General features: G+C 34.6%; 1 protein-coding gene and 1 long non-coding RNA gene across 3 annotated transcripts in view; one reads left to right on the plus strand and one right to left on the minus strand.

The window, feature by feature from the left end:
- Positions 1-2,887: 2,887 nt before the first annotated feature.
- LOC112039463 (chaperone protein ClpB1) lies at positions 2,888-7,320 on the minus strand. Of its 2 annotated transcripts, none has more exons than XM_024072340.2 (7): positions 7,109-7,320; positions 5,335-6,503; positions 5,028-5,209; positions 4,306-4,928; positions 3,934-4,213; positions 3,646-3,843; positions 2,888-3,392 (listed from the first exon to the last, which is right to left on the minus strand). In XM_024072340.2, the coding sequence occupies exons 2-7, from the start codon at positions 6,482-6,484 to the stop codon at positions 3,096-3,098; spliced, it is 2,730 nt and encodes a 909-aa protein (XP_023928108.2). In that variant the 5' UTR covers positions 6,485-6,503; positions 7,109-7,320; the 3' UTR covers positions 2,888-3,095. The 2 variants fall into 2 exon arrangements, with proteins under 2 accessions (XP_023928108.2, XP_023928107.2); XM_024072339.2 differs by having other exon boundaries at positions 5,335-6,512.
- A 6,107-nt stretch (positions 7,321-13,427) lies between these two features.
- The window catches only part of LOC112010631 (uncharacterized), a 5,916-nt gene continuing 3,598 nt past the window's right edge, over positions 13,428-15,745 (plus strand). The window contains exons 1-2 of the long non-coding RNA XR_010628224.1: positions 13,428-13,718; positions 14,587-14,649. This is a non-coding gene — a long non-coding RNA (uncharacterized LOC112010631). The remainder of the gene's footprint in view (positions 13,719-14,586; positions 14,650-15,745) is intronic.

Raw genomic sequence — 15,745 nt, forward strand, 5'->3', positions numbered from 1 at the left:
CACTTAATTAATTTACAAGAAAAAATTTAAGAAGGCCTTAAATATAATCTTTATTTACAAAGAATGAAAATACCATGAAAGGTCACAAGAAAACAAAATAAAAATCTTATGAGTATCCCTCCATACTCTTTAGATAAAAGGGTAAAATTTTACTTTTATCTCTAAACTTTACTAAAAGTGTTTTTCGTCCCTAAGCTTTATAAAGTTCATTTTTGTCTCTAAGCTTTTTGAATTTAGAGATAAAAAAATTAATAAAATTTAAAAACAAAAATAATATTTTAACAAATAAATAAATATTTTATTAATAACTACTTTATTAGAGCATATTAGTTTGTCTAAATTTTTCTCCAAAATTTTTTTGTCTATTTTAGTATAAGAACTGTGGGGACTCAATTTGGATTGGACCCAGAGTATGAATGGGTTTTCAGCCCAACAAGCCCAAACAATAAATTTTTAGAGAGTGGATCGAAGGTTTAGGCGCTGGCCGGCGTTCTGGGAGCATGAACTCTCTTCTTTTATTAGAAAATACTTAGAACTATTTACAACTGGGGGATGCTCCTCGGACCATGGCCGAGGAGCCCTTTTTCTTCTTTTTTTTCTCCTCCTCTTACTTTAATAGCTCCTCTTTATATAGTCTTCATTGTCCTATCTCGTTCTTCCATCTGTTGATCATCCATTCGCCTTTCTTCTGACCGTCTGTCATATCAGAGGCCTTATCAACACTCAAGTGGTTCACACTGATCAACGTCGCCCTACTAAGGGATTGCATCCCCATTAATGCGGCTATAGGGGTTAGGTGAATGCATTAAGTGTGGAGGTGACAGCTTGCTCTGGGCTTGTCCCTTCCCAAAATTATCCTTAGTATGCCGAGGACGAAGAGATCCTTGGCGTGGATCCAGAAAAGAGTCTCTCCCTAATTTAGTCTTGGATGGTCATCCTTCCTTGGTGCGGGCCTTGGGCCTACTACACGATGGGCTGAGGCTATCGGACCCACGGGCCCCACAAGAACATACTTTTTTCTATTTTATACAACTATTTTTACAAAGCACTTATATCAAATCATCTATTCTAGATTTCATTTTATTTAAATACTCACATTCATTTTTTTTTATACTACTTTTGTCATCTCAAGTAGGAGTGTGTAGCCAATCCACCAAAACCGACCCAACCCACCCAACCAGTTGGGTTGGGTCAGTTTTTAGGGCTTGGTGGGTTGGGTTGGGTTACAAAAATTTTTTTTGATAGTGGGTCAAGTTGAGTTTGGGTCATAAAATTCCAAACCCGCCAAACCCAACCTGACCCACCTATCTTTTAATATATATATATTATATATCCTATCTTTTAATATATGTATATATATATAAAATATATTATATAATTAATAAATTTTTTAAAATAAGTAGCTCTACCTAGCCCATATAAAAACCAATTAGTTCACACAAACTCTAGTAAATTACTATTGTTGTTTAGTCATTAGTGTTGTTTGCTTTTAAGGAGTTACATTGATACTAATCTTTGAGTTTTTTTAATATAATTTTATTTATATTTTTTTTATTCAATTTATTAATAATAATAATAATAATAATAATAAAATTTGTCCAACCCATGGGTTCAACCCGACCCAAGCCGACCCTTGTGGGTTGGGTTGGGTTAGGTTGGACTTATGTGATGGGTTGGGTTAGGTTGAATTTTTTTTTTTGACCCACCATAGTGGGTTGTTTAAAAAATCTCCTTAACCCGACCCATACACACTCCTAATCTCAAGCCTCTTTCTCTCACGTCTAGCATCAGCCATCAGAGGTCTCTCTCCTCTCTCCTCTCAACCCTAGGCTCTTTTTCCTGTGTCAAATCTCTCTCTCTCTCTCTCCAATGGGTTTGGGTTACGGGCCTTCCGTTGATGGTTTGATATTGGGTTGATTTTCTGTTGTTGTAATGGGTTTTGGTGTTGGGTGGTTGGATGGTGTTGGGTGGACAGAATTTGTGTTTGGATATAGGTGGTGTTGGGTTGTAGGTTCTGTGAGAGTGAACAAGAAGGGGAGAGAGAGTCTAATGAGAGAAAAAGAGGTGAAGAAAAGATATTAAAATATTGGAATAAAAAGCTACATTAATAGTAATCGTATATATTTACACAGTTGCTGTGGCAACTGTGTAAATTTTTACAATTTTAGCTTGATGAGAGAATTTTGAGATTAAATGTGCAAAATTAGGCACTTTTTCTATTTTATATTCATTGATGTGAGTGCTTTTGCATACAAAAAAAATGGAGTAACATTTTAGCAAAAGAATACATAACACCTTTGGCTGCTCTGGACGTGCTCACCAAAAGCAAGAGTTTTCATATTTGCTCCCATGTGTTCTATTGCTGAATACAAGTACTAATCCTCATAAAGAAGCATGATTTTTAAAATGGCTTAGGATAATTTTATTTATGAATAAAAGACTTTATTGAAGAAAAGAAAAAACCAGGCAAAAGGTCGGCCTCCTTTACAATCACGCATTTACAACACTAGGAGGGCAATGACCAGGACCAAAACTACCAAAATAAGAATGAACCCATGGCTTCGGGTAGCTGCAATTCTTCTTGTTTGTGATTACATAATTAGTCTATATTTTTCCCTGATTATGCTGATTTCTGAAACACTGCTAAAAAACTTTCAAAGATGTTTCATTGGAAACAGCTGTCAACAATGAAGTTTAAGGAAAAACAAAGAGCTAATGGCAGTCTAAGATCCTAGTCCCAAATTTTTATGGTTTAGGGACGGCTAGATGAGAATTAACAATTTCTTATAGACGAGCATTAACAATTAACAAAAATAGGTAACATTTAGCCAAAAGAAAAATAGTTAACATTCTCAAATCTCAGTAGCCAAATGAATAAAGACTGAGCTAATAAAAAAAAGGGCCATTTATATATTTCAGTAGACAATACATGGGAGGAACTCCCCAGTGTATTTCAACATTTGGCAGTACTTTAAAACAAGGAAAAGCAAAAACCAAAAAAGTACATTCAAATACAGAAACCGCAAAATGCTTATTTACTATTCCTTTTAGGGATGCATAGGACTACACACTTTTCTTTTTCCTAAGGAAACACTTTACTCATCCATCTCATCATCATCATCAATTTCTTCTATCTTCATCTTCTTTACTGCCTGAGCAGTATCACTTCTTGCCCCATTAGGGATTTGGATCAAAACATCTGATTTTTGACCAGTGGCTGCATTAACCAACCCTCCATTCTTCTCCACCTTATACACCAATCCATTCCCATTAGGCTCGGCATCTATGTACACAGTTGAGTTTTCATCAATCTCTTCCCTTATAAGCATTTTTGACAGCTCTGTCACAACCTTCTTCTCCAGCCACCTCCTGATAGGTCTGGCACCATAAACCTGAACAGGAAAAAAAAAATACCATTAAGTATTTCTTGCAAGCTAAAAGCAAACCAGATTTAAGCGGGACAAATCTTTTTTCAAACCACTTTTTACGACCGTTGAGTTGTCAAGTTATTGATATTCATATAGACTCAACATTAACAGCACTCTATTGTCTACTACCATTAACAACTTGTCAAGTCAAAAGTAAGGAAAATATAAGTATCGAGAAAAGTTGTGTCTTTAGACTAATTGGACAAGGAATACTAACCGGATCATAACTTTCCGCTAATACAAAGTCCAAAGCAGCATCAGTTACAGCTAAGGCAATTCCCCTCTCAGCAAGCCGACTTGCAACGTCCTTCATTTGCAACCGGGCAACCTTCCTTAGCTGCTCATGTGAGAGAGGATCAAATACCACAATCTCGTCCAGCCTATTTAACAACTCTGGCCTGAAGTGCTTCCTTACCTGTCAAGTAACAACAAAGAGATTACTACCAATTTCAACATAACAGAAATATGTACATTTATTTGTTAAGTATTGAAAGTAATTCAATACCTCCTGCATTACACGATCACGTGCAACTTGCATTGTGACCTTGCCCATCAGTCCAGAAAGGAGGTGCTCTGCTCCAAGGTTTGATGTCATGATAATCACAGTGTTCCTAAAATCAACGGTACGGCCTTGGCCATCGGTTAACCTTCCATCATCTAAAACTTGGAGCAGAGTATTAAATACAGAGATGTGTGCCTTTTCCACTTCATCAAAGAGTACTACGCTATAAGGCCTTCGCCTCACAGCCTCCGTGAGCTGTCCCCCTTCCTCATGTCCAACATACCTGCGAATTGCAAGAGTAGAATGAGAGTAAGAATCTACTTTCACATCAGAAATATATAAATACTGGTTGAATAAATATGCTAAGACACTTACCCTGGTGGAGCACCAATTAACCGTGAAACTGAGTGTTGCTCCATATACTCAGACATATCAATCCTCACCAACAGATTTTCATCATCAAAGAGTTGCTCAGCAAGAGCCTTTGCAAGTTCAGTCTTACCAACACCAGTTGGACCTAGGAATAGGAATGAACCTGTTGGTTGTTCAGGCCTTCCTAACCCAGCCCTAGACCTCAATACTGCCTCAGCAACAGCACCAACTGCTTGATCCTGTCCAACTACTCTCTTGTGCAACCTCTCAGCTAGACCAATTAACCTAGCCTTCTCATTTTGGCCTAGCCTTGTGACAGGTATGCCAGTCCAGCGGCTGACAACCTCTGCAATATGCTCTGGGCCAACAGTTTCTGTTAACATCAAGTTATCATCAGCATTTCCTTCAAGCCGTGCTATAGCAGCTTCCACTTCCTGGATTGCCCCATATTTCAAGTCAGCAACTCTAGCTAAATCATATCTTCTTTCAGCCTCTTGTACAGCAAACAAGAGCTCTTCCCGCTTCTGCTTTAGTCTTCTAAGTTCATCAATCCTTTCTTTCTCCTTTTTATATTTCATCATCAAAGGTTGAAGCTTGTCCCTTAAATCATCAAGCTCTTTCCGTACCTATAAGGAGGACAATAGATTTAGAATGCAAATGATACAAAACACTTTACATAACAACCACAAGTATATTCCAGACAGTCTTTGAAAACAAACACTTACTTCAACAAGACGGGCTTTACTAGCTTTATCCTTCTCCCTTTCGAGCGCATGAAGTTCAACTTCGAGCTGTAAACGCTTCCTCTCAAGGTTATCAATTTCTTCAGGCTGGCTATCAAGTTGGACTCTCACATTTGCACATGCTTCATCCACCAAATCTATCGCCTTATCAGGGAGATGACGCCCTAACCAAAAAGAAAACATATACATCAATATCTCAACTTTGAATAAAACTAACAAATGAAAGAACACGTCTAAATAGGAAACCAACACAATCACACTATGTCATGGTAGTCTTGAAAGTACATACCTGTAATGTAACGGCTTGAGAGCTGGGCTGCAACAACAAGAGCCCTGTCCTGAATCCTTACACCGTGATGACCTTCATACTTCTCTTTCAAACCTCGAAGGATACTTATTGTGTCAGCGACACTAGGCTCTGCCACATACACCTGTTGGAACCTTCTCTCAAATGCAGCATCTTTCTCCACATATTTCCTATACTCCTCAAGTGTGGTTGCCCCAATGCACCTTAGCTGCCCTCTCGCAAGCATTGGTTTGAAGAGGTTTGCAGCATCCATAGACCCTTCAGTTCTACCAGCACCAAGAACGAGATGAATTTCATCAATGAAAAGTATAACTTTTCCCTCGGCCTCTTCAACTTCTTTCAATACAGCCTTCAATCTCTCTTCAAACTCTCCCCTATACTTTGCTCCAGCTATCAATGCCCCCATATCCAATGCTATGAGTCTTACTTCAGCAAGATTACTAGGGACATCACCTCTCATAATCCTTTGAGCCAAACCCTCCACCACAGCAGTTTTACCAACACCAGGCTCTCCAATAAGGACAGGATTGTTTTTAGTTCTCCTTGAGAGAATTCGAATAACTCTCCTTATCTCCTCATCTCTGCCAATGACTGGATCAAGCTTTCCTGCCATCTCAACAAGGTCCCTCCCATAAGTCTTCAAAGCCTGAAAATTGGTATCCCCAGAAGCACTCTCCACCTTCCTTCCTGCCTTCCCACGAAGGTTCACGACCTCTGATTTCACTTTCGCCGCAGGAACACCGGCTTCTTTCAACAAGTCCCCAATTTGAGAATCCTCAAGAAGGCCAAGAATCAGCTGATCAACAGCTAAATGCGTGTCCCCGCGTGTTTTTTGAGCGGCTTGGGCACGGCGCACTACTTTGATAAGACTTGAGCTGGCTGGAACCTCATCTGGGGGAGGAGATTGAGATGGGAGTTTCTTCAATGCCTGGCTGAACACTCTCTCCACTGCCTTGGTGGCATCTTCACCACCAGCATTGGCAATTGCTTGTTTGAAGATGCCACTAGCATCGGAGATCAAAGCAACAGCAAGATGGAGAGGAGTGAATTGGGCATGCCCAGCAGTCGTTGCTAACTCATTAGCCGCGAGTATAGTCTCATTGGTCTTGTGGGTGTTCTTCTCAGGATTCATCTTTTTTGCTTCTTAGCACCTATAAAGACTGTAAAATATATAAATCACTATTAAAAACCTTTGTTACCATAACATCAAAGCCACAGAGAACAGAATTCATATAGAACGAAAAGAAAAGCTTCGCAACCAAAAAAGTCGCATATTAAACGGAAAATTATACAATACCCCAAATGAAAATGCAACACACACACATACACATAGCAAAAAATTGAATGTATTTAGCTATACAAATTAACAAATCAACAACATAATAAATAACTTTCCTAATTGCTTTTCTGTGTTCTGTTTCAAATATGACACCCCAGTTTGTAAACTATGTTTTTTGTTTTGGAACCATGACAATCTGAATTGTACTAAGCTAAATGTATTGTCTACTTTTCAATCCTTAACAAAAACAAAATCGCAGCATATTTTTTCACAACAACTTCACATTAGAACCGAATCCAAGGAGACAAAAAAAAAAAAAAAAAAAAAAAAAAAAACAAAAAAAAAAATTACAACAGCATTCCAGAGCGTTAAGAAACAACAACAGAGAAGCTAAAAAGACCCATCAGAGTTACACAATCATAGAACAAATTTTTTTTTTTTTTTTTTAAAAAAAACACAGAGAGAGTTTTTTCTTACCTTTTTAGCAGAGAATACTGAAATTCGTTGATGGGTATTTAGAACTTGCTCTTTGCGAAGAAGACTTTTCCGCTATTCTGGTTTTGCAATCTCTGAAATCTGTCAGCAACAAAATTGTTTGTTTTGTTTCAAAGAAAAGAAAGAAATTATTTTGAAAATTTTTGAGTGTGATGTTTTTTTTTCTTAAGAACAGAGTCGTTTGAGGAGAAATGGGAAAGTGGAAGTCCCTTATGTTGACAGAACAGAGACATCTGGAAGGTCGTGGAAGCGGTGCCAGGTGGCGCTAGAAACTCCTAGATTGTGCTACAGAAACTACTTCGCCCATCCTTTCTTGTCTTTCTCTTTTTATCTATTTACTAATATTGTTTTTTGACTTTTGAGTTTTTTTTTTTTGATGCGTTGACTTTTGAGTTCTGTTTGTTCAAGTATATTTCTTTCTCCAAAAAAGAAAGTATAATTATTTTTTTTTGGACCAAATTAATATTTAATAGTTGATTTGTAAAAATATTATTAGATTTTTTTTTTTGTCAATTAAAAAAAAAAAAAAACCCTTGCTTGCTTTTCTTTTTTTTTAATGAGAGAATGACATTGTAAAAATATTACTATTTTTTTGTGTAAGTAAAAAAATGCTCTTGTTTTTTTTTCTTTTCTTTTCTTTTCTTTTTTGATGGGGTAAAATAATGACATTAAGGAAAAATCCTTTTTAAGTTATGTGAGTCGTAGGACCTACACGTGATGGAGAGATGGGTCTCGTGCACCTCTAAAAAAATATATATATATATTATGAGACCCATATTCCATTAATATGAGTTCTACGCATGTGAGACTCACATATCACTTAATAATAGGTCTCATGCGGTAAAGGAGATATTTTTTTCCATTTGGTTGATAGTAGACATCGTTTTTTGTATAAGGAATTGAGCAAGACTTAGGTATAGTATTTAGGTGTTATTCTTTAGGTTCTTTTTTTAAAATTCTGCCATGTGAATTTTTTGTCATAGAATAGAATTATATATTTTTTCATTTGGTTGATAGTAGATATTGTTTTTCATATAAGGAATTAGGCAAGACTTAAGTACAGTACTTATATGTTCTTCTTTAGGTTCTTCTCTTAAGATTCTGCCATGTGAATTTTTTGTCACAGAATGAAAATGTATTTTTTAGTTAAATAGTTACATGGTTGAATTTTAAAAAAAGAACTTAAGAAACAGTACCTAAGATACTGTACTTAAATTTTGTCAAATTAGTATGCAATGATTTTCTAATCTTGACTAGACTGGTTCAAAGACTTTCTTCTTCTTCTTCTTTTCTTTTCTTTTTTTTTTTTTTTTGATGAGCAAAGTTTCAAAGACATTTATATTTAGGAATATTACAAATCTTATATATTATGCGTTAAATTTATAATATTTTTAGTCTTTTTTTTTTGAGCCAATAGTCATTTTATTATTTTACTTTATATAAATATTAGATTTCATTTGGTAAGCGGAAGTCGCTGGATTGTCCTAGATTGTCCACTCGCCGCGGCAGGGTTTGTGTGCAAGTCAAGAAATTCTTTGTAAATTTTTTTTTTTTTTTAAACAAAAAATACAAATCACAAATGTTTTGTCTTTTATGTATACAAATATTTTATTCCTAACATTTTTTTTTTTTTTACGTATTTAATCCTTATCATTTGACATCATATCCATTACATCCTTCATTTATTTCCCTATGACCCTCTTGGACAAGGCTTTGAAGCCCGGATCGGATCGTATAGTCCGACTGAAAAAATCTTGAACCTCTCAGTTTTGCAATTACCGTTCTATGGAAAAAAAAAAAAGCAAAGATCCATGCAAACCATAGTCAGACCATACGGTTCTGAGACCCGTGCTCATGAATAGTTGACACTTTAAGCCTATTTTATGGAGTGTACTATTCACAAGCATGCGGATTTCGTAGCGCGTAAGAAGCACACGCTTTATGAGATATTTTTTTACTCCCTATGGAAAAACTATTATTCTATTAATAAATTTAGTTACTGAAAACTTATAATCCATCTTAATATCTCACACAACATTTTGATTAGTGTCACTTTAATACCTAATAAATAAATATTTAATAATTTTTTTTCATTTAAAAGAGTTTTAACTTATAGTGTTCACTTCTGATGATAATTTTTTATCATTAGACCAAGACATCAATCAATTTTTAGTATAGGCGAGAATTAAACCTCAGATCTCTTATTCAACTAATAGAAATTTTACTAATTAAGTTAATTAGAACTCATTTAATAATAAACTAGTATTGGAGTGATAATTCGTGACTTAGATGGTGAAAAAAATTAGCACAACCTTCATCAATTGAATTTATGGAAGCTATAGCTGCAAGGCGAGTAAGTCAATTTTGCAATTGAGGTGGATATTCACAAACTTAACACTGATTTAAAAAAAAAAAAAAAGAGGTGAATACAACCTATGGCCATCTTATTAAAAAAAAATCAAGACAGTTAGCCCAAACATTCAAACTTTTTAGCTTTACTCATGTGCAACGGCAAGGAAATGCCATGGCCTATTCTTCAGCAATGTATGCTTTTGATGTTGATTTTGAAGCCTAGATGGAGTCTGTTCCATCGAGATTAACAAATGCTTTTATTAACAATCTTTGATTAATGAAAGTTCACTTATTCATTTCTTTGAAAAATAAAAAATTACACAACATTTAAAAACACCGTGTTTTGATCTAATAAGGGGAAAATAATAAATTTATGGATATTTTCAATTTCATAAATTATTGAGGTGATTGATTATTAGTGGTGAACAATCACTTTTATATGGACACACCTAATTACTAATTTGAGTAATTTTTTTGTTATTTCTTTTCTTTTCTTATAGGTTTAGAAGAGTAGTTGCATAGTAAAGTCAAGCATTAGCAACGTCTTGCCCAAGTGAAAGAAAAACAAGGCACAACATACTCTATTAGAAATTTAAGTTTCTGTTAAGAATTTTGATTGACGTCCTTACTCATACATGTGGCAAAGATTGAATTAAGTAAAATTATCAAATAATTAAACCTAAACCAACAAAAACATACGAGCTCCCAAATATTGAACATGCTGAGAAATTTGTATATAATGTAGTACTGAGCAGATGGGAAGGCCCAAAAAAAAAAAAAAAAAAAAACTAAAAATAAGGCTAACCTGATTGCTTATTTGCCACAAAAATGATTGAAACTCAGCAACCTTTATCACTATGTGGGGGTTTGGATATAACTTAAACCTGCGTCTGCGTTTTCTCAAAGCGCATTTTCTCCTTTTTTTTTTTTTGCCCGCATTTGTTGACTTTAAGAAATAATATTTATTGTTCATGAACAATGTATGCACTGTTTATGCACTGTGCATACATTGTTCACGTATTAAAAAATATTAAAAATGGGTCTCACGATATTATTCATACATTTAAAAATTATTTTGCTACAGTGTTTTCAGCAATAATTAGTTGTATCCAAACGGACCTTATATATGTGCCGGTTGGCCTTAAGCCCTTGACTCAGTCACTAGTCACAAGAAACATTTTTCGGATGACATATTTCACTCTCTCAAAAAATAAGTCTAACCGATTGTTCTCTCACTCTCTGGAGGAGTACGTTTTGGTTTCAAATTCGAATTCGAAAATATCATTATAATTATTTTCTTAATCTTCACAGGTGCTTGGCGTTTTTCCAAGTCAAAGAAAGAAAGGTCTTGCATTAAAATTTTAAAAACCAAAAAAATAAAAAAATAAAAAAATAAACTTTTACTAAAAGGTTGATAAGAACAATTAAAAAAATATTTTATGATAAGGATAAATCATATCATATGAGAGGTTTAAAAAGAAGTTGATATCAACAAAATAGGATATTCACTTGGAGAACTTGCTATCAACAATTAAGCTTTCCCTCTCCCCTCTGTGTGTGTGTTTGTTTCTCAAAAAAAAAAAAAAAAAAGACAATTAAGCTTTTGTGCCATCAAAATAATTGATAAAGTAAAAAGTCGATAAGAACAATTAAGATGTTTATCTAAAAATTTCAGCAATTTAGTGTAATTACTTGGCAATTAAATATAAAGTAAATTGTGCTTCAAAAAAAAAAAAATATATATATATATATGTATGTATATAAAGTAAATTGCAAATTACACCCCTAAAGTTTGGGGATGATTGGATTTTACACCCTGAAATTTTAAAATTTGGATTTTATCCCCTGAAGTTTGGTGGTATATGAATTTTACACCTTGATGTTTCAGAATTTGAATTTTACTTCCTATATTTTAAAAATGTTTGGATTTTACTCTCTAAAGTTTTTGGATGTTTGGATTTTACACCCTAAAGTTTCAAAATTCAGAGTGTAAAATTCAAACAACCTTAAACTTTAAGGATAATATCTAAGTTTTGAAACGTCAATGTATAAAATCAAACACCTCAAATTTTAGGGTGTAAAATATAATTACCTCCAAACTTTTTTTTTTTGGAGAAAGTAATCACCTCCAAACTTTAAGAGTGTAATTTGCAACCATAATTTATAGGCCCAAATTTTATTATAATGCTAATTGAAGACCTGTGTTGCACAGTTTTGGTGACAAAATTATAGAATTTATTCTATATTGATAAAAAAAGAATTAAATGAACCTTATTACACAATTTCAAATTTCTCATAATGACATTTTGCCCCCTATGGATTAGTTATTAATAAACTCAAGTAGTTACTAAAAATGTATAATCAAACTCACATGATTTTTTGATTAATGTTGCCCCAATATATAATAAATAAATTTTTAATGACACTGTTGAAATTGGTATTGGGTGATGATTAATGACTTAGAGGGCGAAGCAATAGCAATAATAAGCTAAAAATTAGCACAACCTTCATCGTATGGTCACTGCACAAGTATAAGTGTTTGTAGGGTGAGGAGGTTAAGAGCCGGGGTTCAAGTCTCCAAGAGGGAGTTTCACGTATATATACACCTAGATTAAGTTAAAATTAAATTTCTATTGTGTATTAAAAAAAATTAAAAAATTATAAAAAATTTCAATAGAACACCATCCAACCATAAAAATTGTCAGTATATTTTATCCTTTTCCCCTTTTTTTAACCTTACGCAAAAGGTAAAATTCTTAGGTTGTGTTTGGTTGAGGGTAAAATATTTTCTAAGTGTAAAATATTTTTAGGTGAAAATATTTTCGGGAAAGGAAAATATTTTCAAGTATTTGGTTGCATTCCAAAAAGTACTTTGAAAAATATTTTCTAGTGTTTGGTTGTGTTGCTAAAAATGCTCTAGAAAACCCATTTTTATCATGTTTCTCACATTTTCTTAGGATCCAAATAAATATTATTACAAAGAATCAAAATATATAAACAACACAATAAACAAAAATCAAAACAAAAAAATCAAAATCACAAGACCAATTGTGAGAGAGGGACAGAGAGAGATCGGTTCGTGGGTGCGACTCGCCGGTGAATGATCAGTGATGAGGGAGGGGTGGATCGGTGATGAGGGAGAGGCCCGGCCCAGACGGCGGTGCCGTCAATCTCAAACGTGGGCTAGTGGTCAGTGACATTGAGCGGTGATAGCTAGATCACCCAGATCGGGAGAAAAAGCGTTGAGGAAGAAGAGAGAAAAAAAAAAAGAAAAAAAAAAAAAGCTTGGCCAGCACGTGATCTAGGGGGTGGGGGCAACGGTGGGGGTAGCATGATCTGGGCTGGCTAGAGCTTGGCTGGTCAGAGGGGTGCTCTCTCTCTCTCTCTCTCTCTCTCTCTCTCTCTCTCTCTCTCTCTCTCTCTCTCTCTCTCTCTCTCTCTCGGGGTTGGAAACTATTTGAAGGTAAAATAGAAACTGAAATTGATTTCCGGCTTAAGAGGGGTATTTTACAGTCAAAGCTGAAATTAATTTCGTTGACCTTATTTTCCTGTACTTACCGAACACATATAGGAGTGTAAAATGATTTCCTAAAACCTTTTTGAGCCAAAACAAACGGACCCTTAGATTCCTCTTTTTGCTGCTGTGATATGAAATCATTCTCATTTCTCAACCTAGTGCTTTATCACATGAACCAAACCCACAGTCATAAGCATCAACTCCAATTTTTTATTTAATTTTTAAGCAAAATATATAAGTAAGACAATTTTATTAACACAAAAAAAAAAAAAAAACACTTATTACACAAGAAGCAGGCTACCCTACAGCACAGAACACAGAAACGGTAGGACTACTCACCTCTATATCTATCTATACTATATAAAAAGAGCGAATGGTCTATGTACAGTAACTTTCGTTTAGTCAAGTTTTTGTCCGTTTGTTGAGGGCTAAACGATGCGTTTGGCTGAATAAAACAATAACAATTAAAGGGAGAAAAGCGAGAGGTTCTGGAACTCTCTCCGTGTCTCTTCTCTCTCCCTTTTCTCTCTATCATATCGGGACCATATCGGCTCACTTCCGGTTGATGGAGGCTCAGGAGTTTGGAGAGATGATGGAGCACGTCGACGAGGTCAATTTCGCTCTCGATGGCCTTAGGAAACCCCAGACCGTACGGATCAGAAGGGCTAGCTTGTTGTCCATTTGCGCCACTGTACAGCAGAGACGCCTCTAGCGGACTCAAGGGTATGTGCATCTCGAGGTTTTCTGTAATGGGGTTTTCTTTAATTTTTCAATTTTTAATCTATGTAATGGGTTTTTTAGTTATTATTATTTTTTTTCGATTTGGGGTTTGGAAATGTGGATGTGATTTTTTGAATTTGAATGTGGGGTTTTTGCTGATTTTGAATTTTGGGGTTAGAGAGTTTGTTGGGTTCTTGAATTTGAAGTTTCGGGTGCGTGCGTTTTTGGGTAATTCTTGACGGAGTATGAGTTTACCGTGAATCTTTTTTTTTGATAAGTAAAAAGATAGTTTACCGTGAATCTTGTAATGGGTTTTGAATTAAAATGTGAATTTTTGATATTATTTATATTGTTGGGGTATGGAATTTCCATGTGGGGTTTTGGTAATTTTAAATTTTGGGGTTAGGGAGTTTGTTGGGTTCTTGAATTCGAATCATGGGGTTTTTGGGCAATGATGGAGCAAAGAGGGATTACCTGCTCGGTATTGCTCTTACATGTTCTTCCCTCAAATCCTTCGTCTCATTCTTTTATTTTCCTCCCTGAAATCCTCTCCAGTCTCCACTCCCAAGAGAGGCAGCCCATGGCAGCTCTTTCTCTGTCTCTGGATACACAGTTTTAAAAGAAGAATTTTTATGGGATTTATAGAGAAAAAGAAAAAAAAAAAAAAACAACGGCTACTACTTTCCTAATCTCAAAATGGTAGTCGTCTTTAGGCAGACTTTAGCGCAACTAAGTGAGCTGATATATATTTTTTAATCCAAGCTTGTATATTTAATAAAATTGCATACAAGAGAAATTGTATTTATTTTGTGAGCATTAAATTTTGAGCTTAATATGAAGAATTTAAGATCTGTAAATTTGTGTGGTGCAGGCGTAGAAAGTAGGGTCTAGATCACTCTCTTCACAGCGCTCATGCTGCTAATTGTTGCCACAGGTCAATTTCTCACTTTCTCAATTGTTCATTACATGAGTTTGGTTTATACTTATTCTTTAATCTTAGTTTCATGGGGGTTTCATGTCTTCATATGGTAGATAATCAATTTCGTAAGGATTTCATTTCTTTGAATAGGTTTGAATTTTGAATAGAGTGGGAGTTTTACCTATCATTTTTTTTTTGGGTGAAATCGGAAGAATGGGATATTATTAGTGGTTGTGATGAAAATACACATGATATATTATAATACTTCCTCCCAATAAATTATAACTGAAAATTTAAAAGAGCAATGAAATCCAAGAAAGAATTTGCAATGCATGAGGACTAATCTTTAGGTTCAGAATCTTAGTTTCAATTTTTCTTTGTTGAAATTTGGAGTTCAAGTAAGGTTCATATACAGCCACCTTAAGCATTATATGACTTACATCACAATACTTGTATTCACATCATTGTTAACTTCATTAGAATAAATATTCAATATTGGAATAGGTGATTTCAAACTTGGAATTATATATCAACAATTTGTAAGCAAGCATCTTATATTATAACAGAGCATTGGAGACAGACTCCAGCTTGGGTTTTTGAGTTTCTTGGCCATTTGTTCATCGAAGATTAAGTTCCTGTCTCTCATAGAGTTTATTGGTGCTCATAATCTTAGACATTGTTCTTTGAAGAGAGTGGAGTGTAATTGTATGTTATTATTACCAAGAGATCAAGTATGTGTCATTGGAGTGTAATTGTATGTTATTATTAGTCTATTGTTGGAGACTAATGCATAAGGTTGTTATTTATATTGGCAATCCATTTACACTTTAGAAAGTATTAGAATTTGAAGTCGCTAGTTGTTTCTTCTATGATTTAAATCAAACTGGTGGCACCTAATAGCTTCTAAGCCTTGAACTTAGTTCACACTGTATATCAAAGTGCTATTATTTATGAGTTTGCTATATTTATCTTGGTCTTGATGTTTTTGCCCTTTTAAGATATGTTTAACTCACTTAGATTTAGCTTCTTTCTAATGGGTTCATCTTTTTTTTTTTTTTTTTTTTTTTTTTTTTTTTTTTTTTTTTTTTTTTTTTTTTTTTTTTGAGGGTGG

This window comes from Quercus suber, unplaced genomic scaffold (genome assembly GCF_002906115.3).
Source record: "Quercus suber isolate HL8 unplaced genomic scaffold, Cork oak 2.0 scaffold_45, whole genome shotgun sequence".
NCBI classification, from domain to species: Eukaryota; Viridiplantae; Streptophyta; class Magnoliopsida; order Fagales; family Fagaceae; genus Quercus; species Quercus suber.